Here is a 27,677-nt window from a genome sequence, read left to right on the forward strand (position 1 = left end):
CTCTCATCCCTGTTTCAGTCCAAGGGCTGCCTTACTACCACACTGTGAACCCTGAGAGCTGGCTCTGTCTGCCTCCCACCTTTTGCTCTTAGTTCCCAGTGCCAGAAGAGACCCAGCACACAGTAGGTGCCACTTAAGTGTCAGCCATTATTGTTACTAGTTACCCCCCCTTCCTCACTCTTTGTGGGTAGGGGTGCTGAAGGAGAGGGTAGATCAGAACCTGTACCCCTTGGATATCTAGGACACTGGGCTGTTTGCCCACTGAGTCATGAGGACTCGGTGGGATGATGTACGTGCAGCCTGGCACCACAAGGTCTAGCACACAGTAGGTACTCAACAAATGCCCCTGACACTTGAATGAGGATACTCCCATAATAGCCATGTTCAAACCCCAGACTCCACCAGCTTCTCTCTTGAGCTCCAGTTTGGGCAAAAGAAAGTGTCTCATAGAGGTGACTTGACTGGTTTAGGTCAAGGGCACAGAGCAAGCCTGGTGCACAGTAGGAGCTTTATGAAAGCTCTGAGACTTGGCTATGGGTGGTGGTGCCTCCCCCCAGGCTGGCCCCGCCTGGCCAGCAGGGCTGCAGCCCAGCCAGGCCTGGCCTCCCCGCCCAGCCAGCAGCAGGGGGCAGGATTTCCCGCAGGTCCCAGCCAGGGCCCTCCTCAGCACTTTGAAAAGAAACCAGCAGCGATTAACCCTCCGGAGCCAAACCGACCCAGGCCACTTCATAGCCTCCTTTCCTCTTAATTCTATGCCTGACCCCGGCAGCCACAGGTGGTTAGGGATGGGCCTCTCTCCAAAGGGCAGGGGCCAAGGTGTGAGATCCCCAGGCCTCAGCCCCCTGCCTACTCCTCTGAGCCTGTGTCCTTATCAGAGAAACGGGTTCCCCCAACCTCAAGGTTACAAATGAGTATTCAGTAAGGAGTGGCACGACGGGTGGGCAGAACAGGCCATCTTCCCCCTCCACGAGGCCCGCCCTGCTGGTAGGAAGCTCACACCCGAGTCACACTGGCTTCATTTATCTGAACTAGGATGGTTCACTCCAGGCGGAGGTGACTTTGCACCCCTGGTCCCTATCGCTTCCTGAGTTCGTCTTGGGAACAGGCCGTGCAGACCTCCCGAGGAGGCAGCTATCCGGGGAAGGAGTGCAGTTAAAATCGCCCGAACCTCCCCACAGGAGACCAAGCAGTTTTGAAAGGTACTGTAAGGACTAGGCTGAGCTGGGACAGGACGTCCGGGCTGGTGGGGTCGTCTGGGGGCCCTGGTCCCTCCTCCACCCCAGTCAGGAGACTCCAGCTCCTCCCTCCGTCCGCCCTGCCAGCCCGGGAACAGTGCTGCCCCTTTAAGAGCGCGCGGCCCCGCCCGCCCCCTCGGGCCGGATCCGAATTCCAGGGAGGCGGGGCGGAGACGGCGGGCGGGCGGGTGCCGAGGCCTCAGCCGCGGGACCGGATCGCTGTGGCTCGGGCGGCGCCTCCCTGCGGCGGCCTGGCCCCGCTCGGCCCCGCCGGGGCGATGCTCCCCGAGGCCGCAGGATGAGCCAGGTGAGCGCGGGGACCCCCAGTACCCCCTGCCTGGCGCGCACTCACGGGGACCTGGCAGCTGCGGCCTCCGTTGCCCGGGGCTGTGTGACCTTGGGCGGCCCCGCACCCTCTCTGGGCCGCAGCCCGAAGGCCAGCGGGTCTATCCGAGGCTCCTCCGAGTCCCGGCCGGCACGGACCCGGCCTGCGGCGCTAGGGAGGCTCGGAGGAGGAGGCGGGGCCTGGCTCCAGCCCCCGGGCTGCCCGTGGCGCTTGGGAGCATAAGCGCCGCTCAGGTTGGCCTGGCTTTGCCACCCACTGCTCTGCGACCTTGAGCGAGCCCTTACCCTCTCTGCACCTCAGTTTCCTCATCTGTAAAATAGAGATAAAATCACTGACACTCAGCCCTGGGCAGGGGCATTGCGGTTACTGTTACTGCTGTTACGTCGTTGTTATAATGAGAATCCTTAGGGAGGGAGAGCTGTGGGAGTACCTGGGACCTTCCCAGAGGTGGGGGGCCGGGTACCAGCCCTCAGTGATGGAGCTAATCATTCCTGCGGTTGGGACCTGAATTCCTGGACATGTCCTGCCTGTCCATTGTGGGCGCACGCCTGTGGGCTGCATCTTTAGGGCTCTGCTTTTCACCTACCTTGTGGGGCAATAAGGATGCGTGGGGACCTGTGAGGGAGGGAGGATTCAGTCAAGTATCCTGTTACCCACCTCCCAGAGGGAAATAGCAAACATTTTCGATACTAAGTCATTCATACAAATTATCTCATTAGGTCCTGCAAGGAGGGTGCTATTACTGTACCCATTTCACAGACAAGGAAACCGAGGTACAGTAAAGTTTCTCACAGCCAGCTCACAAAACCAAGCATCTGGCCTGAGATGACAGGCAAGTTACAGGTGGTCAGCGGCTTAGTCTGTACCGAGGGCTTCCTGGGTCCTCACAGCAGCCCTGTGTCCCTGCCCACCCACCGTGACTTGGCTGGCCCCGGGCATGGCGGACCCGGTGGCGGGCATCGCGGGCTCAGCAGCCAAGAGCGTGCGGCCGTTCCGCTCGAGTGAGGCCTACGTGGAGGCCATGAAGGAGGACCTGGCCGAGTGGCTCAACGCCTTGTATGGACTGGGTCTGCCCAGTGGTGGCGATGGCTTCCTGACGGGGCTGGCCACGGGCACCACCCTGTGCCAACATGCCAATGCTGTCACCGATGCTGCCCGCACTTTGGCTGTTGCCCGCCCAGCCCGCGGGGTGGCCTTCCAGGCACACAGTGTGGTGCCCGGCTCTTTCATGGCCCGTGACAATGTGGCCACGTTCATCGGCTGGTGCCGAACAGAGCTGGGTGTGCCCGAAGTGCTCATGTTTGAGACGGAGGACCTGGTGCTTCGAAAGAATGAGAAGAGCGTGGTGCTGTGCCTGCTGGAGGTGGCGCGGCGTGGGGCACGCCTTGGCCTGCTCGCCCCTCGCCTTGTGCAATTTGAACAGGAGATTGAGCAGGAGCTCCGTGCTGCCCCCCCGGCCCCCCACGCCCGCACAGCCGAGGAGGACGCCCCCGAAATGGCCACCACAGCAGGGGCTCCCACCCGCGGGCCCCGCATGACACCCAGCGACCTGCGCAACCTCGACGAGCTGGTGAGTCCGCCTGTGAGGGCGCACATCCCCACTGCGTGCCCAGGATGGGACAGCCTGCCCCATGGGGTAGTGCACAGGTTGAGCATCAACTATATACCTGGCCCCAAGGAGCGGGCACGGCCGCTGGGAGGGAGAAGTGCTTGGTGAGCTCGCATGGCCCTGCTGGGTGGTGGATGAAATCTGAGCTCCACTGTGTGATCTCCCCACTTCAAGGGCTCCCCACCCACCAGAGAAGGGCTGTATACCCCTCATCCGGGCGCTGTGTGATTTGACCTCTTCTGTATGTACTTCAGGACTAGACACTTGGAACCACATCACAGAGCTCGAGGTTGAGTGGGTGCCTGTGATGCTTGGCTCTGAGCGAGGTGCCCGGCACACAGTAGGTTCACTGAGGGCCTAGGGAAGCTTCCCAGGGCTCTACAGCCCCCCTGCCAACCCCCCCATGGCCCTGCGCACATCACTGGTGGGGAAGCCAGGCCCAGAGCTGCTGTTAGGAACATGGGAGCTGCCAGACTGTACCCCCAGCTCCCTCCTGCTCGTCTTGGGACGTAGGTATCCCTAACGCCCCCGCAGCCTGGCCAAGAGTGAGTGTCCTTCTTATCAGAAGGTTAGGACTAAGCTGTGCCTTACCCCTGAGGGGGTTAGCCTGATGGCCTTGGGCAGAGGCTGCCAACCCCAATCCTGTCTTGGGCCAGGGTCACCAGAGGCTCCTCCTGCTCATTTCCTCTAGCTCCATTGTCGGCTGGGAGGTGGGCCGCCCACATAGCCAGCCTGGCAGCTCCTGACCTGGGCTGGGGCGGGGGGTGCAAATGTGTGCTTGCTGGGCATGTGGCCTAGGTGTGCATGTTGGGGTGTGTGTCTGTGTCTTACATGTCTGTGGCACTGATGTGGCGTGGGTTCCCTGCACTCATGTCCCATGGCCCTCCTCCTCCAATGGACCCAGTCTCCCTGTGGGGCCTCAGCCTCTCTCTGTGAAGTAGGTGGAGGGGGAGTGAGGACGGCTCCCAGGACAGCCCCAGGATCAGGGGCTGGAGGGAGGTGCCTCACTGGAGTCCCAAGCCCTGGCCTGACCACAGGGCCACCATCCTTTCCTGGTCAGCTCCCTGACCTCCAACAGCCAAAGGGGAAGGGCAGCTGGTGAAAGGTCAAGTGTAGAGCCTGCACCCAAGTCTGGAGCCACACCATCCATGCCCCCTTTCTCCGGAAGGACCTGCTTCCTCCTGACCCTGGAGCTGCTGACATCAGGCCCCAGGAGGAGGGACTGAATCCCTGACCTCCCGCTTCTCCTCTCTGGCCTCAGGTGAGGGAGATCTTGGGCTACTGCACCTGTCCAGACCAGTTTCCCATGATCAAAGTCTCGGAGGGCAAGTACCGCGTGGGAGACTCCAGTCTCCTCATCTTCGTGCGGGTAAGAGCCCGGGGCGGCCCTGCAGGCAGCAGCCTAAGGTGGGCTGTCATGCCCCCCACCCCCACTGACAGGCCATGACCTGTCCACGCTGGGCTCCCACAGGTGCTGAGGAGCCACGTGATGGTGCGCGTGGGTGGCGGCTGGGACACTCTGGAACACTATCTGGACAAGCATGACCCTTGCCGCTGCTCGTCTTCGGGTCAGTGCCTGTGGCGGGGCCATAGGGGGGATGGGCAGGCCGGGCTCTGTCTGTGGCACTGCCCTTCACAGGCCACCTGTTGTCTCACCCCCGCAGCCCACCGCCCGCCCCAGCCCAGGGCTCGCACCTTCTCCCCACAGAGGGTGTCGCCCACCCCCAGCCCACGGGCTGGCAGCCCAGCGCCTGGGGGTGAGCGCCGGAGCTCCCGGCCAGAAGTGACGCCCATTAGCCTACGGGCCTCAAAGGAGGGAACGGAGACCATCCTCAGGTGAGAGGCAGGAGGACCTGAGGGTGAGGGGTCCGGGGCTTGGGGGTGTCCGCCCTGGCCTGGATGACAAACGAGCCTGTGCTCCAGGGTGACTCACACCCTGGGAAAAGTTCCCGTGGGTGGGGGCAGGCCTGGCTTCCTATCTCCATGGCAACCCAAGCAACTGAACAACACAGCTGGGGCAGGCCCTGGGGGCTGGGCGGCGGCCAGTCCTACCAGCTTCCCTCTGGCCAGCCCAGGAAGCGGGAGGCCTGGGGCGGGGGAACTCGGAACCTGGCTTCTTCCGCTGCCTTGGGGTGGGGGGTGGCCCCGGCTGCCGGAAGCTGCTTGGAGTCCCTCACTTCTCTCTGGAAGTCCCCAAGAGGACCGAAGCCCTTGACAGCCCCACCCCCACCCACCACCACCACCACAGGTGTCTTCCCCGCCCCCAACCACTTGGCTGCTTGTCCTTTCCTCTCTGGGCCGTTTCTGCATGCCAGTCCTGTCTCTGTATGCCCCATCTCTCGCTATCTCTTGTTCCGCTGCCCCAGGGCCCGGGACCAGCTGCCCCCCCATCCCCGCTCCCGCCGCTACTCCGGGGACAGTGACTCCTCAGCGTCCTCAGCCCAGAGTGGCCCCCTTGGTGTCCGCAGTGAAGACTCAGGCACTGGCTCCCGGAAGGAGCGACCCAGCCGGCGGCTGACCACGGGCACCCCAGCCTCCCCGAGACGGCCTCCTGCCCCGCGCAGCCAGTCCAGAGACCGACTGGATCGGGGGCGGCCCCGTGGGGCCCCAGGAGGCCGGGGAGCCCCGCTGTCAGCCGCCAGCCCTGCCCGGCGGGCCCGGAGCCAGAGCCGGGAGGAGCAGACCATGCTGCTGGTGCGCAGGGACCGAGATGGGCAGCACTCGTGGGTGCCCCGGGCCAGGGTCAGTGGGGGCTCAGGCAGAAGCAGCCCCCAGACTCCCCGGGCTCGCAGCCCTGCAGCGCCCCGGCCTCTCCGGGTCTCCAGCCCCAGTCCAGAGTTGGGCGCCACACCGGCCAGTGTCTTCCGCACCCCCCTACAGCTGGACCCGAAGCAGGAGCAGCAACTGTTCCGGCGCTTGGAAGAGGAGTTCCTGGCCAATGCCCGAGCCCTTGAGGCGGCTGCTGGCGGGACCCCCGCCGGACCAGCCTCTGACCCAGCTCGGGCCCCAGACCCTCCAGCTCCTGACTCGGCCTACTGTTCCTCCAGCTCCTCCTCTTCATCCCTCAGTGTCCTGGGTGGCAAGTGTGGCCAACCCGGGGACTCTGGCCGGATGGCCAATGGGCTGCCCGGGCCCCGAGGCCCAGTCCTGTCCAGCTCTTCCGATGAAGGCAGCCCCTGCCCCGGTGTGGGGGGTCCACCAGATGCACCTGGGAGCCCCTTGGCTGGCCTGGAGCTCCCGAGGACCTGGGCACGGGGCCGGATGGACACACAGCCAGACCGAAAACCTTCACGCATCCCCACGCCTCGGGGCCCTCGCCGCCCGTCTGGATCTACAGAGCCTGGGGCCTGGCATGCCCTGCACTCTGTGAGCCCAAGGGCAGAGCCGGATTCCTGGATGTGATGAACCAGCCCAGCTGCCCCCCAGGCCCCCACTCCTTCTCATCCTATTCCTTCGTGGCCTTAACCCCTCTGCATCAGGGAGCCCCCCCTCCACCCCTGCCTCTCGGGTACCAGACCTCATGGGACCAGACCCCTTGGGACCACATGGCACAATGGGACCTCTGTTGTACATTCCGGTTGGGGGATGAGCGTTGCTATTTAATTACTAATATTATTGATTGCCTTAGAGGAGGTCAGTGAGGACCCGTCCTGTGGTCCTGTGGCCCTGCAGAGCCTGACAGTAAAGTATTGTTCCAGCCGCTTGTGTCTGCTTCTTGGGGTCGGCCTTGGGGCCATCACACCTTTTGGGGGACCCTTCTTACATGTTGGGGTTCTGGTATTAGGTGCCAGGGAGCAATGACCTCTAAGCTTAAGACCATGCAGCCCACCCAAGAAATGCAAGCTGCGCTTCCGTCGTTTTACCCTTTATTACCTCCTGAGAGGTGTGATTTTAGAGTCTGTCCAGTGGAGCCGCAGGAGCAACCTGAGCGCTTCCAATCAGATCCACAGCCAAGTCCCTTCTACCCAATGGGACTGTAACCCAATGAGGTCCCAGAAAAGACTGCTGGAGCCCAGTGTGGCTTGGGGGCCTGGCAGGGTCCAATACAGTTCAAAGAAAGTCCTGTCGCCCCGGAGACTGAGTGGGAGGTTTCCTCATCCAATCAGGGAGGAGACTTTGTCCTGTCCAATCCGAGAGAAGTTGGGCAATTTCGTCCAATCCGGGTACCCGGTTGTTCCGATCAAACCACCCTCCCCCGCACCTTCGGCGTCGACGTCCAGTTCAATCACATGAGGCTGCAACGCGCTGGATGCAGCGCCCCCTGCAGGCGCAGGGCCGGGTGCGCAGGGCGTGCACGCACCAAAGCGCAACGCAGCAGCTCGCGGAAAAGACGCAGCACGTGCCAATTGTACTTGGCGGAGCACTCGAGGTAGCCGCAGCGCCAGCCCCTGCGCACCAGGGCGGCCAGCGCGCGCCGAGGCCCGAAGCGCAGCCGCTGCCGGTCCCGCTTGTTGCCTACCACGAGGATGGGAGCCTCGGGTGCGCCCGCCGGCCTGTGGGCCAGATGGGGACGAGAGCTGCTGTGCCGGATTCCCCACGCCAGAGACCCCTCCCTCCGCAGTGGGTATATATATTCCTGTGGCCAGAGACAGCCCCCCCGCCCAAGGAAATACCAGACCCGAGTGGCCCAAAGACCGCATGGCTGGCAGACCCGAGACCCAGCCAGGACCGGGGAAGAACCCACCCATTCCCCTTGGGCAAAGGCCCATGCTGTCTGGCAAAAGCACCCCTCCTCCACCCATACACACCTGTGGCGGCATCCCCACCTGGTCTCCGAGATGCGTTGCCGTAGCGCCTTCACGTAATCGAAACTGTCTGGGCTGCAGATATCATAGACGAGCACGAAGGCGTCCGTGTCCTGCAAGCTCCAGTCCTTGGAGTCTGGCCACTCCTGGGACGGGAGGCCGGAGTTTGCCAGAGACCCTATCTCACTCTCCAACAGCCAGACCTTCTGAAGGGTCTTGATGCTAAACCCACAGTTCATCCTCAGGCCTCGGCCGTCCCCACCATCTCTCTCCAAGCTCCCTAGGCCCTACTGTCCTCACGGTTGCCAGGATAAAAATTTCTAACCCGCGCCTGAAGCCAGTCAGCTGCTTACCAGTCCTCCTTCACTCTCGGCCTCCTCTCTGCCCACCCCCTAGCTTCCTCCTTCCAGCTTTTCAAAGCTCATCTCAGAGCTGGCCTCTTAGGCCCTCCCTCCCTGTTTACCACAGCTGCCTCTAAGCCCCAGGCTCCGTGACACCATTGATGATGGACAGCTGTACACATTCAGGCCTGGGGGTGCTAAGCACATGGTGTCCTTTCCACCTGGCAGGCTTTTGACACTTCTTTTAACCAAAACTTAATTCATTCTTCCAGGGTCAGCCCAAACGTAAACCCCTCCAGGAAGCCCTGCTTAATTCTGTGTGCTCCTTCCTCTTTACCCCTCGGAGGCATCCAGCTCCAAGAATTCAAAATCTGCCCTGGGCTTCGCACAAATTGCTCAACTCTTTGCTCCAAGTCACAGGAATAAGGGAGCAGAGAATAACCGCCCTAGAAAGTACACCTGCGTCTGGCCCCATCCTCCCCCCACTGAGAGTCTGCTTAATTCCCAAGCATAAAATGCTCACCCGCAGGGAGGCACGACCATAGTCTGCCATGCACTGATCCAGAACCACCCTCGGAGGCAGGCAAATAATACAGGCACTTTAGGCGAGTGAGGAAAACCCTCTTTTCAAAATCGCCGGGCCTGGGGCCTGATCTTGGACAGCAGCAGGCCGTCAGGGAGAGACACACACACAAACCTCCCAGGACACGTTCATCCTTTAATCCATGAACACAGCTGGGCACCCCAGAGCTGTCCAGGCAGACACGCACGTGTGCACCAAGCACCCGCCACACATACACGCTGTCACACGCTCCCGCCCGCGCCGCCCGTCCCCCAGTCGCTACCTCTGGACCCCCGGGGTTCTGACCCGGAGGAGCGCCGTCGCCGTCGCGGATGCTCAGGTCGTAGACCGCGCCATCGAGCAGCACCGCGGGCCGGTAGAGGCGTGGCCCGTCCGTGGGCCGGTGGCGTTCCGGGTAATCACCGAACAGGAACTGGCGGATGATGGCCGTCTTGCCCACGCCCGGGGCACCCAGCACAGCCACCCGCAGGCTGCCCCCCATGGCCCGCGCGCCCAGCCGCGCCCAGCGCTGTAAACCCTCATGGGCCAGCGCTGCGCCGTGCGCCCCGCGTGCCCTGCCCGGTGCGCCCTGGCCCCGCGCTCCCCATCGCCCCCCACCCCTCCGCCCCCGGGGCACCCTGGGCCAGGAGAGGCCGGGCCAGAGGACGGAGCGGGTGGCCGGAGGGCAGCAAGCCGAGCAGGCCGACGGAGGACGAACGAGCAGCTCCGGCGGGTGCCGAAGCTCGGGAGAGAACAGACCCCGCGCGCGGTGCAGACACCGCCTCCGCCCCGCAGCGCGAGCTGGAGGCGCCGCCGGCAGCGTGAGCACCGGGGTCGGACCTCCTGGCCGCGCGGGTCCCGCAGCGCGTCCCGCAGCGGGTCCGGGCGCGGGGACGGCGCTGCCTCTCGGTGCCTCAGTCCCGTTGTCCTTCGGTCGCTCCGGCGCCCTGAGTCGCCGCCCCAGCCAGGGGCGCGAGCGAGCGAGGAGCGAGCGGGCGAGCGGAGCTTCCCGGAGGCGGCGATGAGGTAACCGCCGGCCCGCCCCTCCCCAGCTCCTCACTACCCGCCCGGGATGCTCCTCCCGGGAAGGGTCGCAGGAAGGTGACTGGGGCGCAGGAAGCCGGAGGGAGGGATCCAGCCCCCTCGGTGTCCCGCGCTCCTCTCACCCGCTCCAAAATAGAAGTCCCTTCCCGCCCACGCCCGCGTCCGCTCTTCTAAACGCCGCTCCCGCAAGCTGGCTCCAGACAAACCCAGCCCGCGGGAGTCGGGCCGCCCGGGTCGGATCTACAGCCCCAGCTGTGTGACCTTGGGCGAGTCTCCGCACTGTGGGGCCTCTGGGCTCCGCATCCATCAAACGCAGACACCTTGCTTGAGACCCTACTACGTGCTGGGCCCTTCACTAAGCTGTTGATTAGTGATTACTGAATCTACAGCCTTATCCTGGTTATCTCCCTTTGAGAGAGAAAAACAGGCCCGGGAGGCGACCCTCCAGGGTGGGGGGTGCCAATGGGTGGCCCCTGACGGTCGCATAGCCTGTGGTCTCCTCTGAGGTGCTCTCCCGCTTTTTCCTGCACACAGAGGTAAATGTCCAGCATGAAACAATATAGCAGATGGCCCACATCCAGGTGGGGCTGGACAGAGTGTGCTGAGCCCGCTATACACCAGGTCACAGTAGCTCAGCCCCAAATCCCCGTCCCAACAAGGCTGAAAGATCAGCACCACCTCTGTCACTGCTAAGGCCGTGTTTTCTCCACCTTCCATAGAAGCTCAAATTCCCCCCTCTGTGGTACTGGTGAGAAGCTCCTTCTCCATTACAGCTGGGAGAGTCTGTTCCCCATCCTCTGCTTCTGCTCACCTCCTCCCTGCAGAGCGGGGCTCTCCCATTTCTCTGACCAGATGCGCCGGTACTGGGTGAGGTGTATGGACGCCTGTACGTTCCTGCACTGACCAGGCTCTTCACACTTGTGCGTCTCCTCAGCAAGCATTCCTAATATTACTGCTCACCAGGACTGGAGAGGTGGGGAGAGGGAAAAATCTTACCTTAGGAGAGTAGGTTCTAGAACACATGGGATCCAGGAATTGTAGGAGCATAGTGTGGGAAGTGGAGGAGAGAGGGGAGCTTAGCCCTGAAGTGAGGAGAGGCAGAGAAGCAGGTGATGGCAACAGAAGGTGCTTCTCCAGAGGACTGGTTGTGTTTTCATCTTCCCACATTAGGTCAGGGAATTGGGTCTTCTTTCACTTTTCTCCTCAGCCATTAGGGAGCTCAGAGCCAGACTTGTGGCTAACCTCTGGAAGGTGTTCTGGGTCTTCAAGCCCAGTAAGTGGGGACTCCTGGCTTCATCTTCCTTTCCTGCCATGATCCTTTCCCTTCACCCAACTTCCCCTGTCGCTTTGTAACATTTCAGACTTCTGGGTTTTGTAAGCTGCCTCAGTTCCTTTGGGGAACAAGGCTGAAAATCAATAAACTAAGCTCCTGTTCCCTTTTGGCATTCAGGAGGGTTCGGGGCTGACATCAGGCCCTGGGTAGGGCCCACATCTCTGACTGGAGCACCCTCTCTTCTTGCTCCTTGGGAGCAAGACCACCCTTGGGAGCTAGTTCTGCATGTCCTTACTCTGGAAAACCTTCCTTGCCTCACTTTCGGACAGAGTGCCTTCGCGGGCTTCTTCAGAACCAGCAAACAGGGCCGTGTGTGTGTGGACAGGGGCCATCTCTGGGTCCCAGTGTGCTTTCTTGGTGCCTGGTTTGGGAATGACGGAGGACTCTCCTCTGTCCTAAAGCTCCTACAAGGTCCAGCAGACTGCACAGGGATGACCCATTCCCTAGGAAACTTGAGCACCAGCACCCCTAGCAGCAGTCCCCAGTTAGGATGGACATGCCCTGCCCCATAGCCGCATGCTTAGGGAGGCCTGGGGAGATGCAAAGTTTTGCCTGAGATTGCCCAGCAGGAAAGTGATGGCACGGGCACTGCAACCGTCAGGTCTGACTTTCTGAGAAGCCCAGGGACCAGAGGGCTTTTGGGAGGAGATCAGCCGGGGTGTGTGGCCCTGCGGGAAAGGACTTTAAGGAAGCTCCCTTTATCTGTGGGGACTGAGTGGAGCTAGGACCTGAGTGGGCCACCCAGGTGCCAAGCTTCCCAAAGACTAGCAAGCCAGAAAACGGGCTGGGATGTGAATTTCAGAGTTTCCCTCAGCGGTCCCCTCACTTCCTGCCCAAGGAGAGGCAGTTAGGGTGCTGTCTGCAGCTCCGAAGGCCCTAGGCTCCACAGAGAGCGCTCATCAAGCATCCACACATCTGTTCCTGTGGCCCGTAGAACCTGGTGCTGGGCCCACAGTGGCCAAGCTGGTTCCTGCCTGCTCTCTGTGGCTTGTGAAGGAGCTAGGCAAGCACCCAGGCACAGACAGATGGATGGAAAGGCCTGGGGGCTCTGGGGGCTGTGGGGACCCAGGGGAGGACCAGCCTACCAAGGTTGGGGGCTCAGGAAAGGCCTGACGCCACACCTAAGCTGAGCCCTGAAGGGTTAAGCCACAGAAAGTGGGGCGGGCTGGGAGGTCCCTGGCGGGCAGGCATAGGCACTGGGTGGAGAATCCTGAGTCCACAGCCTCCTGATGTCAGCCTGCTGAGCACCGCCCTTCCCTGCCCCCTGTGCCCACACAGCTTTTCCCCAGCTGGCCTGATTCTAGACCTTCCCTGGGGTCGAGCACCCTGGACTGCATCCAGCTCCCAGGGCCATTGGCTCTGGGGCCCTCCCCGATCTTCCATCATGGTCTGTCCTGACCATTAATCACAGCACCATACCACTTGTCCCAACAGTGACTCACCCCCTGAGCCCTGGATGGGGGGGGGGTACCCCTCTCTCAGATGCCTGGCATATAGTGGGTCCTCGGTCATCCTTACAATGCTGCCCACTGAGTGTGGTGGTCAACCTCTCGCCGCCCTCAGGACGCAAGGAGGCTGCACAGAATAGAGTGGGGCTGTTTGAGGTCTCCTCCCCAGGGGGTGTGCAGTCTGTGCAAGTTACTTGAACTCTCTAAGCCTGTTTCCCTCTTTGTGATGGGATTACAGTGGTCTTGACTTCACACAGTTGTGGGAGGAGATGAGATAAAACGGAGAGAAAAACAAGACAGTTTAGCAAGTGGGAGGGGACAAGATTTATACATATAAAACAATTTCATTTTTTATATGCAAATAGCTACTGGTTACAAAACAACGGAGGGCCATGTGTGTCTACACGGGTAAGTATGCACAGAGATATTTCCTAGCTCCATCTGCTGAGGTGGCCTAGAATTGCTACCCTAGGAACAACAAAGGCACCCAGCACTTACATCTTCGTTTCTAAGGCCGCTCGCCAGTGAAAGTAACCAGCTCCTTGGAGAAATGGCTGATGCTAGGGTCAGGGCAGGACAGATACAAGATGAGCCTGGGACATCTTGAAATGCCAGAAAGCAAGGAAGCCGCAAAATAACGAAAGGATGGGTAATATCAAAGGGACACAGAGTCTACCCAAAAGGGCTCCCAATGGCCAAACTGGAACAATTTATGCAATAAAATAATATATTTTTGGATTAAATCCAAATGGGAAAATAAATATCCATGAGTCCAGACTGATAAATATGACTGAATTAATAAATAAATATGGGAGAAGAAAGCAGTTCTTTCCAACAGAAGAATTTCAAGTCATTATGTAGCTACTCCCTTCCCCCACAATCTTTCCTGAGCGTAGGCTGCACTTAGTGACTTGCTTCTGAAGAACAGACTAAGGGAAAGGGGAAGAGAGGAACTCCATGGTGGAGAAAGCTGGGAACACGACCTTGGCCAAGTGATCCAGGCTAAGGTGATAGTGAGAGGCTGATGCTGTGGGCCCCTGATTGGATGTAACAAAGAAGGGCCACTCTCTGGTCTTCTTCCTAAAAACCCACAACCCTGTCTAACCACGAGAAAAACAGACCAAAATTGAGGGATAGTCTACAACACACCCGCCAGTACTCCTTAAAATTGTCAAGGTCATGAAAAACAAAGTCCGAGAAACTGTCACAGATTAGAGGAGCTCGAGGAGACATGATAACCACATGGAATGTGGGATCTGGAAACAGAATGAGGACATGAGTGGGGAAACTAGTCAAATCTGAATAAAGTCTGGAGTTTAGTTTACAAATTTTCTATTACATAACTTATGTTACTTTATACATTTATATTATTCTTATGTTTATATATTAAATCTATATTACTCTTATGCTTATATATTAAATCTATATTACATAATAAATATATATATAGGAAAGAATGGAAAAGAGCCCCTTTACAAAGAGAAACCAAAAAAAAAAAAACCCTCATGAATCTATGTAAAAATAAATGTGCATGCAAGAACTTTTGAATGAAGAACACTTAAAATATTACAGTCATGGGGCACCTGGCTGGCTTAGTCAGTGGAACGTGGGACTCGATCTTGGGGTTGTGGGTTCAGGGCCCACGCTGGGTATAGAGATTACTTAAAAATAAAAATATTTGGGGCGCCTGGGTGGCTCAGTGGGTTAAGCCGCTGCCTTCGGCTCAGGTCATGATCTCAGGGTCCTGGGATTGAGCCCCACATCGGGCTCTCTGCTCAGCAGGGAGCCTGCTTCCCCCTCTCTTTCTGCCTGCCTCTCTGCGTACTTGTGATTTCTCTCTCTCTCAAATAAATAAATAAATAAATCTTAAATATTTTAAAGATATTACAGAGACATAAAGGAAAGCATGAACCAGTGGAGAAGCATCTACTCCTATATTTTGATATAAAGGTAAATGTTATTATTGACATCATGATAAAGATGTCAGTTCTCTGTAGGTTAATATAAACATTTGGTATGGTCCAAATAAAATTAATACAGTTTGTGTGTGTGAATGTGTGTGTGTGTGTGTGTGCGCAAAATGGTGGTTTATTAAAGCACTGGGACAGGACCCATGGGCAGAAAGAGCTGCTGCTAATTTTTTTTTTTTTTTTCACGTCAGATGGGTAATGTGCGAGGTCACAACACAGTTTAAGGGAAGCATATGTCACACAAGGGCGTAAACACCCAATCATCACGCCTATGAACTACAAAAGGATCTAGAGTGAATTTTTTAAAAAAGATTTTATTTATTTGAGAGAGAGAGAGAACCAGATGCCCCGCTGAGCCAGGAGCCTAACGTGGGGCCTGGTTCCAGGATCCTGGGATCATGACCCAAGCCAAAGGCAGACACTTAACCACCTGAGTCACAAAGCACCCCTACAGTAAATTTTTTTAAAGACAAAGTAGTTTCGGGGTGCCTATGTGGCTTAGTCAATTGAGCAGGGAACCTGCTTCTCCCTCTGCCTCTGCCCCTATCCCTGCTTGCTCTCTCTCTCTCATTCTCTCTAAAATAAGTAAATAAAATCTTTAAAAAAAAAAAGAAAATAGTTTTAAAGTTCAATTGGGACAAAGAGGGTGAATAAGCAGGTATTATAAGTATGGAAATATAAAGGTATAATATTTTTTTAAAAAACGCAGTGGCCAATGAATAGACAAGAATTTCTGCTGCAGAGCAGGCTCCAGAAAAGCACTCATATACATATGGAAATGTAGTACATGTTACAAATGACATTTCAGCTCTGTGGAAAAAAGATGAATTACTCAGTGAATGGTGTGGAGACAACTGGGTAACCATCTGGGAAAAGAGAAAGTTGGATCCCTACCTTGTCCCTAACATAAAGCCCAGATGGAACAGGATTGAAATGCACAAATGAAGATCAGAAAAGTACCAGCTCAGGCAAGTATAGAAGAGATTAAAGGAAGACAGCATACAAAAACACTTTCAACAAGGTGAAGTAAAAGACAGTAACAAAATGGGGAAAAATAATGACAAATCAGTAAGAAAAGGACCAATAACTATACAAATGGGCAAAAAATATGAATATGAAGCAGCTCACAGAATAGGACATGCAGGAGCACCTGGGTGGCTCAGTTAAGCATCTGACTCTTGGTTTCAGCTCAGTTCATGATCTTAGGGCCATGAGATCAACCCCTTCGTCAGGCTCTGCACTCAGTGCAGTCTGTTTAAGAGTCTCTCTCCCCTTCCCTCTGCCCCTCAACATGCTCATGTGCACTCTCTCTCTCAAATAAATTGGTAAATAAAAAAAACTTTTAAATGATTTTATTTATTTACTTAAGAGAGAATACAAGAGGGGGAAGTTGAGAGGGAGCAGCAGACTCCCTGCTGAGCAGAGAGCCTGATGTGGGACTCCATCCTGGGACTCCAGGATCATGACCTGAGCCAAAGGCAGTTGCTTAACCAACTGGGCCACCCAGGTACCCTAAATAAAATCCTTTATTTTTTTTAAATATTTTATTTATTTGACAGAGAGAGAGAGATCACAAGAAGGCAGAGAGACAGGCAGAGAGAGAGGGGGAAGCAGGCTCCCCACTGAGCAGAGAGCCCGATGTGGGGCTCGATCCCAAGACCCTGAGATCACGACCTGAGCTGAAGGTAGAGGCCCAAACCATCAAGCCACCCAGGCGCCCCTAAAATCCTTTAAAACCAGAGAATGGGACATGCAAGTGGCTTGGAAACACACAAACAAAGGCACATTGAGAACACGGTAAGGTACCACTCTTCACCCTCAGTTTGGCACACATCTATACACTGGGTTGTCTGTGATGGTATGGGGGACCATAGGCATCTCATTCCTGGCTGGTGGAAATGTAAACTGGAGAATTTTTAGCAACAGCTCTCAAAATTATAAGCGCACTTACCTTTGACCCATTAACTCGTGCCTAACGGATTTGTCCATGTATGAAAGTGAATATTCTTCGCAGTATCACTTGTACTAGCAACACCCTAGGCCAACTTAATGGGCATTGTGGGGCTTCTGGCTCAGGACAGCACCTCCACTCAATGGAAAAGCACACAGCTGTGATAAAAAGGCATGAGGACCCTCTCTGTAATGGGGTGATAATGGAAAAGTCTCCAAGATAGAACATGGCGCAGATCGGGGTTATTCCATGCTACCCGTTGTGTATAAAAGGGGAAAAAGCCATATTGGACATCTTTGAGTGCCTTTGGAGTAACATTGGTTTCTTTGCGGAGAGGAATGAGGAGTAGGATTTTTCACTTTTTTTTTTTGCCTTTTGGATTTCGAGCCATGTGAATACATTGCCTTCTCAAAACAAGAAGTACAATTTAAAACAGAAAATGCTATACCCTCTGGCCTAGCAATTCTGGAGCTAGATCCCACAGCTGCATCGGCCCACGAGCAAGGCCGCATGTGGGCTGGTATTGACTGCACTGTTGCTTGGACTCACAGAAGACGGAAACTGCCTGAATGTCTGTCCATAGGCTCCGGCCAAGGGCAGCCCGTTCACCCACCCAAGAAATTCTGGGGTGGGTCTATTAGTACTGATAGGTTAAGAAAAGCAAAGTGCTGGTAGTATCTGGAATGTACTGCCATTTGTTTGGCAAATATCTCTGTGGATTTGCTTCTAATCATGTACAGAATATTCCTGGGGGTGGGGGCGGGGAACAACCCAAATCTAGCAACAAAGTTTGCCTCCTGGGAGCAAAACTAAGAACTGAGGAAGGGTGGGAGGGATCTTTTGTGTGGCTTATCTTTTACCCATGGTCTGGAATCCGGCCCTCTCCATGGATAAAATAAAAAAAAATAAAAAAAAAAAAAAGCAAACCACTAGCTGAAGAAAAGGAAAATGAGGTCACCCTGCAGGCCATAGCAGTGTCTGGCACACAGGGAACCCCTCAGGCCCCTGGCTGAGTTCCCCTACTGGCTGGGAAGGCTCAGAACCTCCAGCAGGATGCTAAGGCTCCCGAGAGGGGGCAGGCCTGAGCACATCAGGACCAGGCAGTGTGATGAAGAGGAAGGTGAAGAGGCGCATGATGGGTCCTTAGTAAGGTGGGGGAGGGAGGAAGCCAAAGGGCACAGAGTTGGGACTGGCTGGCTATCCCCTAAAGCACTTCTCCTAAAGGCCTACGTCCTAGTGGTGGCCCTGGGTGCTTGTTTTTCTGATGCAGTGATGTGGGAAGGCCCAGGCTTGGGGAACTGGGAGTGAGCATGCCCTCTGCCTCAGTTTCTCCCTGCAAATTTTTGTTTTGTTTTGTTTTAGATTTTTTTTTTAAGATTTTATTTATTTATTTGACAGATAGAGATCACAAGTAGGCAGAGAGGCAGAGAGAGAGAGAGGAAGAGAAGCAGGCCTCCTGCTGAGCAGAGAGCCCGATGCGGGACTCGATCCCAGGACTCTGGGATCATGACCTGAGCCGAAAGCAGAGGCTTTAACCCACTGAGCCACCCAGGCGCCCCTTGTTTTAGATTTTATTTATTTGAGGGGCACCTGGGTAGCTCAGTTGGTTAAGCATCTGCTTTTGGCTCAGGTCATGATCCCAGGGTCCTGGGATGGAGCCCTGCATTGGGCTCCTTGCTTATTAGCGAGCCTGCTTCTTCTGCCTGCCACTCACCCTGCTTGTGCTTTCTCTCCCTGACAAATAAAATCTAAGAAAAAAATTATTTATTTGAGAGAAACAGCATGAGTGGGGGGAGGGGCAGAGGGAGAGGGAGAAGCAGGCTCCCTTGCGGGGAGTAGGAAGCATTACCTGGGGCTCAATCCCAGGACCTGGAGATCATGACCTGAGCCTAAGACAAATGCTTTAACCCACTGAGCCTCCCAGGCGCCCCTCTCCCTGCAAATGTTAAGACTCTACTGGGTCCCATCATGCCAGGTGCCATGTGAGTGGGAGAAAGGCACATTCATAGTCAGGTCCTGCCCAAAATGGCTTGAGGCCCTAGCACAGCTTTATACATGAGGGCAAACCCCAAGTGTTTGATGACGGTCCCAGGTGTTCCATTCCAGCAGGCCAGCCTTTCTCCTCACCCCCGGTACATGGTCCTTGGACTTGCTCACCCAACACCACTCTGCTGCGGACAGCTACCCTGCACTTCACATCTGCCGTCCGTGGCTGAGGGGTGGGGAGCCATGACTGGCAGCGCACGCACGGGATCCTGGGTGGGAGCCAGGCCCTCAAGCAGCCAGGAGCAGCAGGCGATACTGCAGGCCAGGGCCAAAGTCTCCTCAAGGGCTCCCAGCCCTCTCTTCTAGCCCACAGCCGGGGGTACTCCAGCCGCATCGGTATAGGGTCTTCTGAGCTCTGGACTTTCAGGTAAACTGAGAACTGGATTGTGTGATCAAAGAAATTGGTCAGCTCTAGACTTTTCAGCCCCAGGGGTCAGATGGGGGGCAGTGGAAGGCCAGGAACTCCTGCTCATGTGCTCTTCTTTCAGCCTCCCAGCGCCGGGAAGGCAGCAGTGGGTCGGAAGTGGGCAGTGCAGGGAATGGTGGGCTGAAATGGGGCGAGGGCACCCAGGCTGCTCCTCCCTTAGAGGCAGACTGAAGGCCTCCAGGCCACCAGGCACTGAAAACCACAAGCAGCTTTGCCACTGGGGCCCTGCCCTTGGTCTGGCTGCCCTCCCCTGGGATCCAGGCCAATCCCAGCACTGGGGTCACATGGAATGTCCTTGGTGGCAGCCGGGTGGGCGCCCCACTCATCCGGCCACGGATGCAGGGTGGGGGAAGAGCCTGCCCAGACAGGCCTGGTGCCCCGCCTATCTGACCGTTCCCTCTCTCCTGCCACCACCAGAGCACCTCTCCATGGCTCCTGGGAACCTTCACGATGGCAGGGAGAGGAGGAAAACCAAAACAGAAGACAGCCCTCCAGCCAACATCAAAAGGCAAGAGGGCTGGGTGGAGTTACGATCAAGGGCAGGAGCGGTGCCAGGGAGATCAGCAGGCCTCAGACATCCATTTTTAAGGACAGGGTAGAGGGAAAGGCCCTGTCCTCAGAGTGCCAGGGGAGGGGCCAGGCACACAGTTCAAGCCCTTGATCCTGGACCCAGGACCCCACCCACAAGAGCCTCAGGACCTGACACACTGGCCAGGGACACACTTGATGTCATCATTTTTATTCATTTTCTCTTTTTGAAAATAAGAATAAACATACATTATATATATGTGTATGTATATTATGTATACTGTAGTATACGTATCTACATATATGTATGTGTATGTATATATACTATGAATATTAGTTACTGCAGGGCTCAGAAAGCCATCCTCAACCACTGGGAGGCAATTTTCAATTCTGACAATTAGTGGAGGGGGAAAAAAGTGTCCGTGATTGCCAAAAGCAGAATCTTTCTTTATTATTAAACAGCAGTACAGGAAAACCTAATGCTCTGTCAGACACAACGGAAATCTGGGAGGCCAGGGGGAGGGCAGCAGACACTAAGGAGAAACCCCAAAGAAACCCCAGATGGGAAGCACCCTGCTCGCCCATGTGCCCCATCCCTCAGTCCTGTCTCTGCTCCAGAAACACAGGGGACGCCAAGGACTATACTGTAGGCAGTCACCGTCCTCAGGGGCAAGAAAAGGAGTGGGGTGAGTTGATGTGTGCAACTGCTGGGGGGCAGGAGCCTGGGCCGGGGCTTCGGGCGTTTCTGCCCAGTCTTGCCCGTGTGGGTCAGTGCTCAGAAGGCTGAGGCCCGATGGGCACAACCGGGGGGGCCCCACCTGGGTGGATGCAGAGAGGGAAGGTAGAGGTGTAGGCCCCGGGAGCCCCAGACCCCTGACAGAGGAGCTCTCTGGGCACACCAAAGGACCCTCCATACACCAGGACAGCCTGGCCTGAGAGCAGATAATGGGGAGGCCCTCTAACACTGACCCAAGAGAGACTCAGGGGCAGGGGCTTCCCAGGCCAGGAGCCCGAAGAGGGAGCCACACACTCGCCCTTCAGGAACTGGTCAGGAAAAGGAAGAGAAAACCCTGGGTCTGCCTGATCAGCTTCTGTGGCCTCTCTGGCTCTGTTTCCTTTGGTCCCCTCCTCACCTGACCCTAACTGTCAGCAGCAACGGAAGAGGGGAGTCCCCAGGCACAGGGGTACACTGAGATTTCACTCCAGGAGGAATGCTAACCTGCCCTGAGGACCCAGGTGGGCCCGGCAGTCAGGACCAGGGAACTCCGTGGTGTCCAAGAGCCTTGCTCAGTGTCTCCAGGAAGGAGGTGCTGCCACTCCCAGGGGGCTCCTTGTTGGGGCTGGCAGAAGGCCGGGGTGGGCACTGGTTGGGGCCTCAGTTCTTGAGGATGGTCTCGTAGGCCTGGTACACGTGTTGGGACACCTCTGGTGCTCGACATTTCAGGGACAGCTGCAGGGGGGAGAGAGAGGTCAGGGGATGGACAGAGCTCAGAATTCCCCAGGATCCTCTCGGGGGCTGGGAGGGAACACAGGGAGGGAGAAGAGCAGGAGAGCCAGATGGAAGAGTGTGGTGTGCACACGTGGCCTGGTGGCAGCACGGCTGGGGCAGATGTGTAGTAAAGCGGAGGGAGCAGAGGGGGCGGCTGCAGCAGCCAGCTGGGTGCGGACCAAATATACGTGCAGCCCACACACCTGCTGTCAGCCCAGCCACTGTGGCCCAAGCAGAGTGAATCATGAGCTGGTGGCTGGCGGGGAGGACCCGGACCCTGCCCCACAGAGCTGCTGGGGGCCGTCACTGCCCGTGAAGGGCTGGGGTCTCCGATGAGGTGTGAGGGCTGCAAAGGAGGTTTCCATTTGGAGAGATAGTGTCGGTGGGGGGGGGGGGGGGCGTCGCTGGGGAGTCTTCCTGGGCTCCAGCACAGGCAGCTCCGCCACTGTGGGAGCTGGAGAGTAGGCAGAAGAGAAGCAAGTGCCACCAGCACTTCTGCCAAAGTTGCTGCCACTGAAGGGTGCGACGAGGAAGGGGGGAGCAAACGGAGCTCTGGAAGCCAGCAGTGGTGGCCCCGTGGGGCCCCGATCTTCTCTGCAGGGCTCTGTACACGCTCTGCGTGCTGGGAAGTGGGGGTACCAGCTCCTCAGTCGGGTTCACCTGGTTGGGAAGCTTTGGGGTGCCCCGCGCCTGCATGCACGTCTGCCCGGCTTTGGGGAGCAGCAGGGTGAGGCGAGGCTAGGAGAGGCAGGGTGCACTGGAGCCAGGCCAGGAGACAGGCTGTGCGAGGTGTGGCTGAGGAGAATGGAGGGGAAAGAGGAAGAGAAAAGCAGTCTGCTAACCTCCAAGTCCTGCAACACGGGCGCCAGCAGGGAAGGTGGGCATGCAGCGACCAAACACAGGGAGATGGAAATTACCACCACCGAAGCTACTGCTGCAGCCCCCGCCCAACCATAGTGCCAGCACTGCCAGCGGGGCCCGGGGAGCCATATCTGCAGGGCCATGCCTGCCAGAGACGGGGGCACAGGGTGAGAAGCAAAGCCTGGAGCTCTCTGGGGCCTGGAACTGCAGCATGGCCTTCAGGGCAACCACACACTCCGTGGAAGCCATGTCCTGACTGGGGTCTGACATGAAGCCCAAGAAGGGCAAGTTGCTCACGATCAGTGCCCTCCCAGGTGGGCCCTTGGGCAGGGAAGAGTGGGAGGAGGGCCAGCACCTGGGCCCAGCAGTGCCATTTCCTAGTCATGTGGGCCTGAGGCCAACTGTGCCCTCTCAAGGGGCCCAACTGTATAGAATCTTCAAGACCAAATCACTGGTGACACAGTTTAGTGTCTTATCTAGTAATCTGACGGGACTGAGTTGGAAGCTAGGGTCAGAATTCTGAGGCTCATTCATGTCACGTTCAGAGGGACCCCAGCCTAGCTGGGCTAGAGCACACCTTCTCAGACTGACCCCTGGTCTGGGAAGGAGCGGGAGGAGAGGCTGCCTGGAACATGGAGGTAGACACCCCAGGGCTGGCAGGGCAGGAGCAGGGACCCTCACCGTGAAGCTGGGATTGCCCGGCTGGATGCGCAGCTCCGCCAGCACCCAGATGCCGTTGGTCAGCTTCAGGGACTGGTAGAGCATGTCCTGGCCCTCCACATTCCTCTTGGCGACCGTAAAGATGTTGCTGCTCTGTAGCCTGCTGCTCACAGCCTCTGAGAGTGAGAAAGGGGCCCCCAGTCAGTGGTGGGGGAGGGCTGGGGGTATAGGTAAGGGGCAGTATGGATGGGGCGGGAAGGCGGGGGAGGGCTGAGAAGTCCTACCCGCATTGAGGGGGCAGTCTCTGATCTGGAACTGGGCTTCATTTTCATTGGGAATGTCCTTCCACGTGGCCAGGAACATCTGCCGGTCTGGGGGTTGGGGACAAGGTAGAAGATGGAACCCTGATAAACCTGGGGCCCCACTCAATAACACCCAGCAGGGAATGGGTTTTTCGGGGGCACAAACTTGAAGCTGAAGACAGGCACGAGCTCTGCCACAGCCCCCTCCTGCTTCCCTGAACAAACCTTTAGCTCTGTGACAGTGGCCACCAGTGCTGCTCCCAAAAGACCCTGGGCTTCCCCCTCCCCCTTGAGCCTTAAATCTCTCCTTCCCAGCACCCACACATGCACTCCCTCCTGCTCTGGCCCCAAACAGCCTGCTCGTTAATCATAGCCTGTGTCACAGGGCTTCTGTGGTGACCGAGAGATGACGTGGGCAAAGTCCTCTGCTCAGCTCTGAGCTGGCAGTGAGCCCTCCTGGCATGGGGATGAGTCTTCTTAGGGGTTCCAGTCAGGGCACAGGAGATGGACATCCAGTGTGACATGGTCTGGGCTCTACAACTCAGGAGTCCATGGGAGGCCTGTCTAGAGACCACAGGCAAAGCTGAGGGGCGGGCAGAGCAGAACTCAGGAGACAACTCCTGCATAGCATGGCCCCCACTGAGGGAAAGAGCTGGCCAGACAACACTCAGTGGTCCTTGATGGAGGGGTGACCCTCACCTCAGGCTCTGCAGAGGGGCCGGCAACTCACAGACTCCATTGTGGGGCCAAGCCAATCATATATTCCGGGGACTCTCGGGGCACCCTCAGGACTCACCCATCTTCCCATCCTCCACAAAGAGGATGTGCAGTGGATACAAAGTGCTGAAGTAGAAGACGTCAATGTTGTTCTTCACAGCCACCTAGGAACAAGGCCACTGATTGGTCCCATGTGCTTGATACGACCTCTGAGGCCCCAGGAAGGGCCTGCTCCCTGTGCCTCCACCTGACCAGGTCCCCTCACACACCTTCCCTGGTAACCATGCCCCTTCGTCCCCTCGGATCAGGTCTCCCTTGCCAGATCTTTGGCAAAGAGCACAACTCCACAGACACACCCCTTAGCCAACAAAGGAGAAGCCCCAGACCTCTCCACCAGGCCCCTGTGGTAGGTGGGCAGGTAAGGAGTGGGGTGCTTAGCCCCGCCTGGAACACACCTGGAGGTTGTTCAGAGGCTCCATCTTCATGACCGAGCCCACCGTGTTGAGAGGCAGGGATATCTCCACAGTCTGGTTGGGGCTGAGTGGTGCGTGGACCTGGAGGGGGGCAGCAGGGGCCAGGCCGAAGCTGGGGAGAGAGAAGCCCCCGCAGGAATGGCAGGGGGAACAGGTGCTGACGTGGGACGGGCGGGCTCCTCAGGCTCCAGAGCTAGGGCAGTGGGTGGCAAGAAGCCTGTCCAGTAAGCTGGTTTCACCTCAGCTCTGGGCCTGGGAGAGTTCATGTTCATGGCCCCCCTCTCAATGGCTGTGTGGACAGGAGGAATGAGCCCTGGGCCAGCTGCAGGCTTAACTCCCAAGTGGGCTCCACTTTTTCTGGGCTACGTGTGGAGCAGGCCCAGGTGAACATGGCCTTGCTCTGTCCTGCACTTGAGGAGTTCCACCTAACACCAGAGGCCTGAACTATAAGCTGCTTCTGACTGAAGACTCTGACTGCCCAAGTTTCTGCTACCAATCCCCACCTTCCAAGAAGGATGTGACCATCCCAAGCAAGACACCAGGTTTTACTGTCAGGGCTAGAACTAGCCAGAGAGAGATTCAGGAAAGTTCTACTTCTTAGCAAAGCAACACATAGGTAAATGAGGCGGGGAGGATCCCCAGGAGTGTGAGACATGGGACCACGCAGTGACAGCTCACTGTGCCCAGGCCGGGCATTTGATATACCAACTCCTACTCTCATAAAAACAGTGAGAGATGTACATTCTCTCATCTTCCAAGACATGGAAACTCAGGGAGGGCGAAGCCTGTGCTCAGATACTATGGGCTAAGTAGCACTGCTGAGATCCAGAGCTTAACCTGCCTGACCTTGCCTGCTCTCCACCCACGACGGCAATCAGACCTGCCTGGGATACTTTGGGAGACGATGGGGGGAACCCCAGGCCTCTGTGGTGGCCCACTCTTCAGGCTTTCCTGGAAGATCCCCCACAGCCTGCTGTGTCATTCTGCACAAGGCACTGGTCCTCTCTGAGCCCAAGTGTCATTATTTACTGAAAAGGGGACAATGGCATTGACCTCACTGGGCTGTCCAGTAGCTCAAAGTAAGATAATACTTCTAAAGTCCTCGCATAGGCCTGCCACCCAGGGCATTGTCAGCACGCTGTGAGTCTGTTGTGAGCAATCGTTGAGACTTTCCCTTGGAATCTGGAGTGATTCTTTGAACTCTAGGGCCATCTGAGCTGAGAGAGGGCCCACGGGCTCTCCCTGAGGAAGCTGCCCCTTCAGTCAACTTCTTAGAGGCTCAGTTTGCTCATCACTAGAGCCGCTCAGGAAGAAGAATCATCAGGAGAGGCTGCTTGGGTCCCCAGGAGAGCCCTAGCCTAGCTGGCCTGGTCCATGAAGACCCCAATGGTGCCAGAGAGGAAACCTTCCCCAGGACCTCCAGTACAGGGGACCTCGTTGGGTGAGGGGCCCGGTGCAGCCACCACTCCCAGAGGCCCCGTCTGATGGTTTAAACCTGTGCCACAAGGTGCTGGCTGGGAGGCAGGTTCGCTCCCCGTCAGCCTTCTTACAGCTGGGCCCTGTGGTGGCAGCGACTTAGGCCTGGAGAGGGGGCTCCATCCCGTCATGTGGAGTGTTTGCTAAAGGTGGGCTCCTGGTCTGGAGCTGGGGGTTTTCGTCAGCAAACACTCTTTGAGCAGTGGAAGAAGGCAAAAATAAGGGGAGACGACCCTCTGCCTGGTACTTTGGGGGTCCACATAAAGAGGTCGTGGGGAAGGGAAAAAAGTCATTGCTTTAGAGAGTTTGGGCCGCGATGCACCCATGAGGCACCAGATCCCTCAGAGCTCTCGACCCCTGCCTGCAATCACCAGCAAGGGCTCTTTTCACACTGGCCTTGGGAACGTACCTGTTGCGGTTGAACTGGATGGCAAAGTCGGTCATGACCTGTAATGCCTTGTTGGTCAGCTGCAGGTCCATGGAGATGGAACCCACCTGGCGGGTGAAAGTACCTGAAATCTCCAACCCCTTGGCCTTCATGGCTGGGAGCCACACCTACAGGCAAGGGAGTAGACAGGAGGCTCAAGTTTGCCACTTCCCTAAAAGTTAACAGCCCACCTGAGGCTACCCACCCCCCCACTCGACTCCTCTCCTTTACGGTCTCTCCCTCTCCCTTAGGGGCCTTGCAGATTGACCACACACGACAGCGTGGCTGTGTATCAGAGCAGCGTGGGGTAGACTGGTGCTTGGTGTGCCCAAGGGCTGACCTGAGTCTTCAGAGGTCCAAGAAGGAACACTCAGTAAGGAGGCTGAGAGAGGCAAAGAGAAAAGTGGGCCCTGCCAGCCTCCTGAAGAGCCGAGCAGAGTGAAAAAGAGCCTAAGGGCATCCGGGGCCTCAGCCAGAGCTCGAGGCCTCCCTGGCTGTCACAGGCTGTCCTTCCTCACAGGAGGCAAGGCTGGCCTTTTAATTGTAGAAACTGGGCTGACCAAGGACAGTACCTAAGAGGACCTCTCTCCTGGCAGGCCCTCTGCTGCGTGGCTGTCATAGGAGTGTGAGCTCAAGAGCCGCCGCCTTTGGGAAGCCCGCACCTAGCTCCTTCCCTACCTCCACGCTACCAGGACATGTTAGCAGACGAATGCAACCCTGTGTGTCTGTCTCACCTGGACCCAGCCAGCTCTTTGAGGAAAGGGCTCTGCTTTTCTTTTTCACGTCCTTGGCTTACAGCTTGCTGGGCCATTGGCATTCAGGCAGCATTTACAGGGTAAAACAGCTTGAATTAAAGCCCCAACCAGGAAGGACATCTGCAGGCGTCATCCAGAGTGGTACAAATGCCTTTGAGGACCCTATTCTCAGCGTCCCCACACCCCCTGCCCAGCCCCAAGGTCAAAAGACCCAGGCCTCCTCAAGAACTGCCCCAAGGTGTGCTGTGTGAACATCTCACCGTCTCTCAAGGTGCCACCACCAGGAACCTCAATGCCATCTGGATCCCCACCCTCAGCCGACCCCAAGCCCCACACCACGGTCCCTGCAGCCGGGACCCTGTCACCACTACCTCCTCCATCTGCAGCCAAGGCCTCTGCTCCCCTCAGCAGGCAGCACGTGCATCTGAACCACAGTCAGAGTCCACCAGGTAAGACAGCAGCCCCTGCGGTACCTCAATCCCTCCCCACTCTCTGCAGCACCTGAATCATCTTCTAAAGTGCGAATCTGGAGGCACCTGGCTGACTCTTGAGCTTGGGGTCATAAGTTTGAGCCCCACAAGGGGGCAGAGAGATTACTTAAATAAATAGAACTTTAAAAAGATGCGAATCTGATTATGGCAAAAACCCCTCCAACGCTGCAGCACTTCCACTGCCCATGGCCTCCATGTCCCGGGGCCCCCCTCTGCCAGGGATCGACTGAACCTGCTCCTCTGCCTCTGTCCCCCCCAACCCCTCCAGTCTGGAAAGTGCTTTAGCATGCCCACCCCCACCACACTCGCTAACATAATCATCTTTTGTTTCCCCAGGACAAAGGTGTGAGGGCAGAATCACAGGGCTTCAGCCTCAGCTGAGACAGGCAAGCAGAGAGCTCTGAGCCCTGCCCAGGCCCCCAGAGCAGCTTCCCGGGGCCC

At 57.2% G+C, this 27,677-nt stretch overlaps 3 protein-coding genes and 2 non-coding genes across 12 annotated transcripts in view; 1 reads left to right on the forward strand and 4 right to left on the reverse strand.

Moving 5' to 3' along the window:
- The first annotated feature begins 1,403 nt into the window (after positions 1-1,403).
- GAS2L1 (growth arrest specific 2 like 1) lies at positions 1,404-6,890 on the forward strand. The gene is made up of 6 exons (XM_032883307.1): positions 1,404-1,542; positions 2,301-3,151; positions 4,452-4,559; positions 4,662-4,758; positions 4,855-5,026; positions 5,557-6,890. Exons 2-6 carry the CDS (start codon positions 2,519-2,521, stop codon positions 6,590-6,592), a joined length of 2,046 nt encoding a protein of 681 aa, XP_032739198.1. The 5' UTR covers positions 1,404-1,542; positions 2,301-2,518; the 3' UTR covers positions 6,593-6,890.
- Positions 6,891-7,045: 155 nt separating this feature from the next.
- On the reverse strand, positions 7,046-9,978 carry RASL10A (RAS like family 10 member A). Its single transcript, XM_032883335.1, has 3 exons — positions 9,122-9,978; positions 7,957-8,081; positions 7,046-7,683 (listed from the first exon to the last, which is right to left on the reverse strand). Exons 1-3 carry the CDS (start codon positions 9,338-9,340, stop codon positions 7,416-7,418), a joined length of 612 nt encoding a protein of 203 aa, XP_032739226.1. The 5' UTR covers positions 9,341-9,978; the 3' UTR covers positions 7,046-7,415.
- A 4,840-nt stretch (positions 9,979-14,818) lies between these two features.
- Positions 14,819-14,921, reverse strand: LOC116882824. The gene has a single exon (XR_004385706.1). It is a non-coding gene; the product is annotated as a small nucleolar RNA U13 (small nucleolar RNA).
- Positions 14,922-20,514: 5,593 nt separating this feature from the next.
- AP1B1 (adaptor related protein complex 1 subunit beta 1) overlaps positions 20,515-27,677 on the reverse strand; it is a 52,467-nt gene continuing 45,304 nt past the window's right edge. For 6 of the 8 annotated variants that reach the window (XM_032883343.1, XM_032883337.1, XM_032883339.1 and 3 more), the window contains 7 exons: positions 25,973-26,118; positions 24,070-24,199; positions 23,694-23,778; positions 22,880-22,966; positions 22,617-22,771; positions 21,917-21,925; positions 20,515-21,035 (listed from right to left, as the gene is read on the reverse strand). In XM_032883343.1, the coding sequence (XP_032739234.1) occupies positions 20,961-21,035; positions 21,917-21,925; positions 22,617-22,771; positions 22,880-22,966; positions 23,694-23,778; positions 24,070-24,199; positions 25,973-26,118 (687 nt within the window). In that variant the 3' untranslated portion in view covers positions 20,515-20,960. The remainder of the gene's footprint in view (positions 21,036-21,916; positions 21,926-22,616; positions 22,772-22,879; positions 22,967-23,693; positions 23,779-24,069; positions 24,200-25,972; positions 26,119-27,677) is intronic. The other 2 variants (XM_032883344.1, XM_032883341.1) reach the window with 1 other exon arrangement.
- LOC116882823 lies at positions 25,332-25,428 on the reverse strand. The gene has a single exon (XR_004385705.1). It is a non-coding gene; the product is annotated as a small nucleolar RNA SNORD125 (small nucleolar RNA).

This window comes from Lontra canadensis, unplaced genomic scaffold (genome assembly GCF_010015895.1).
Source record: "Lontra canadensis isolate GAN:19392208 unplaced genomic scaffold, GSC_riverotter_1.0 scaffold87, whole genome shotgun sequence".
Taxonomy (NCBI): domain Eukaryota; kingdom Metazoa; phylum Chordata; class Mammalia; order Carnivora; family Mustelidae; genus Lontra; species Lontra canadensis.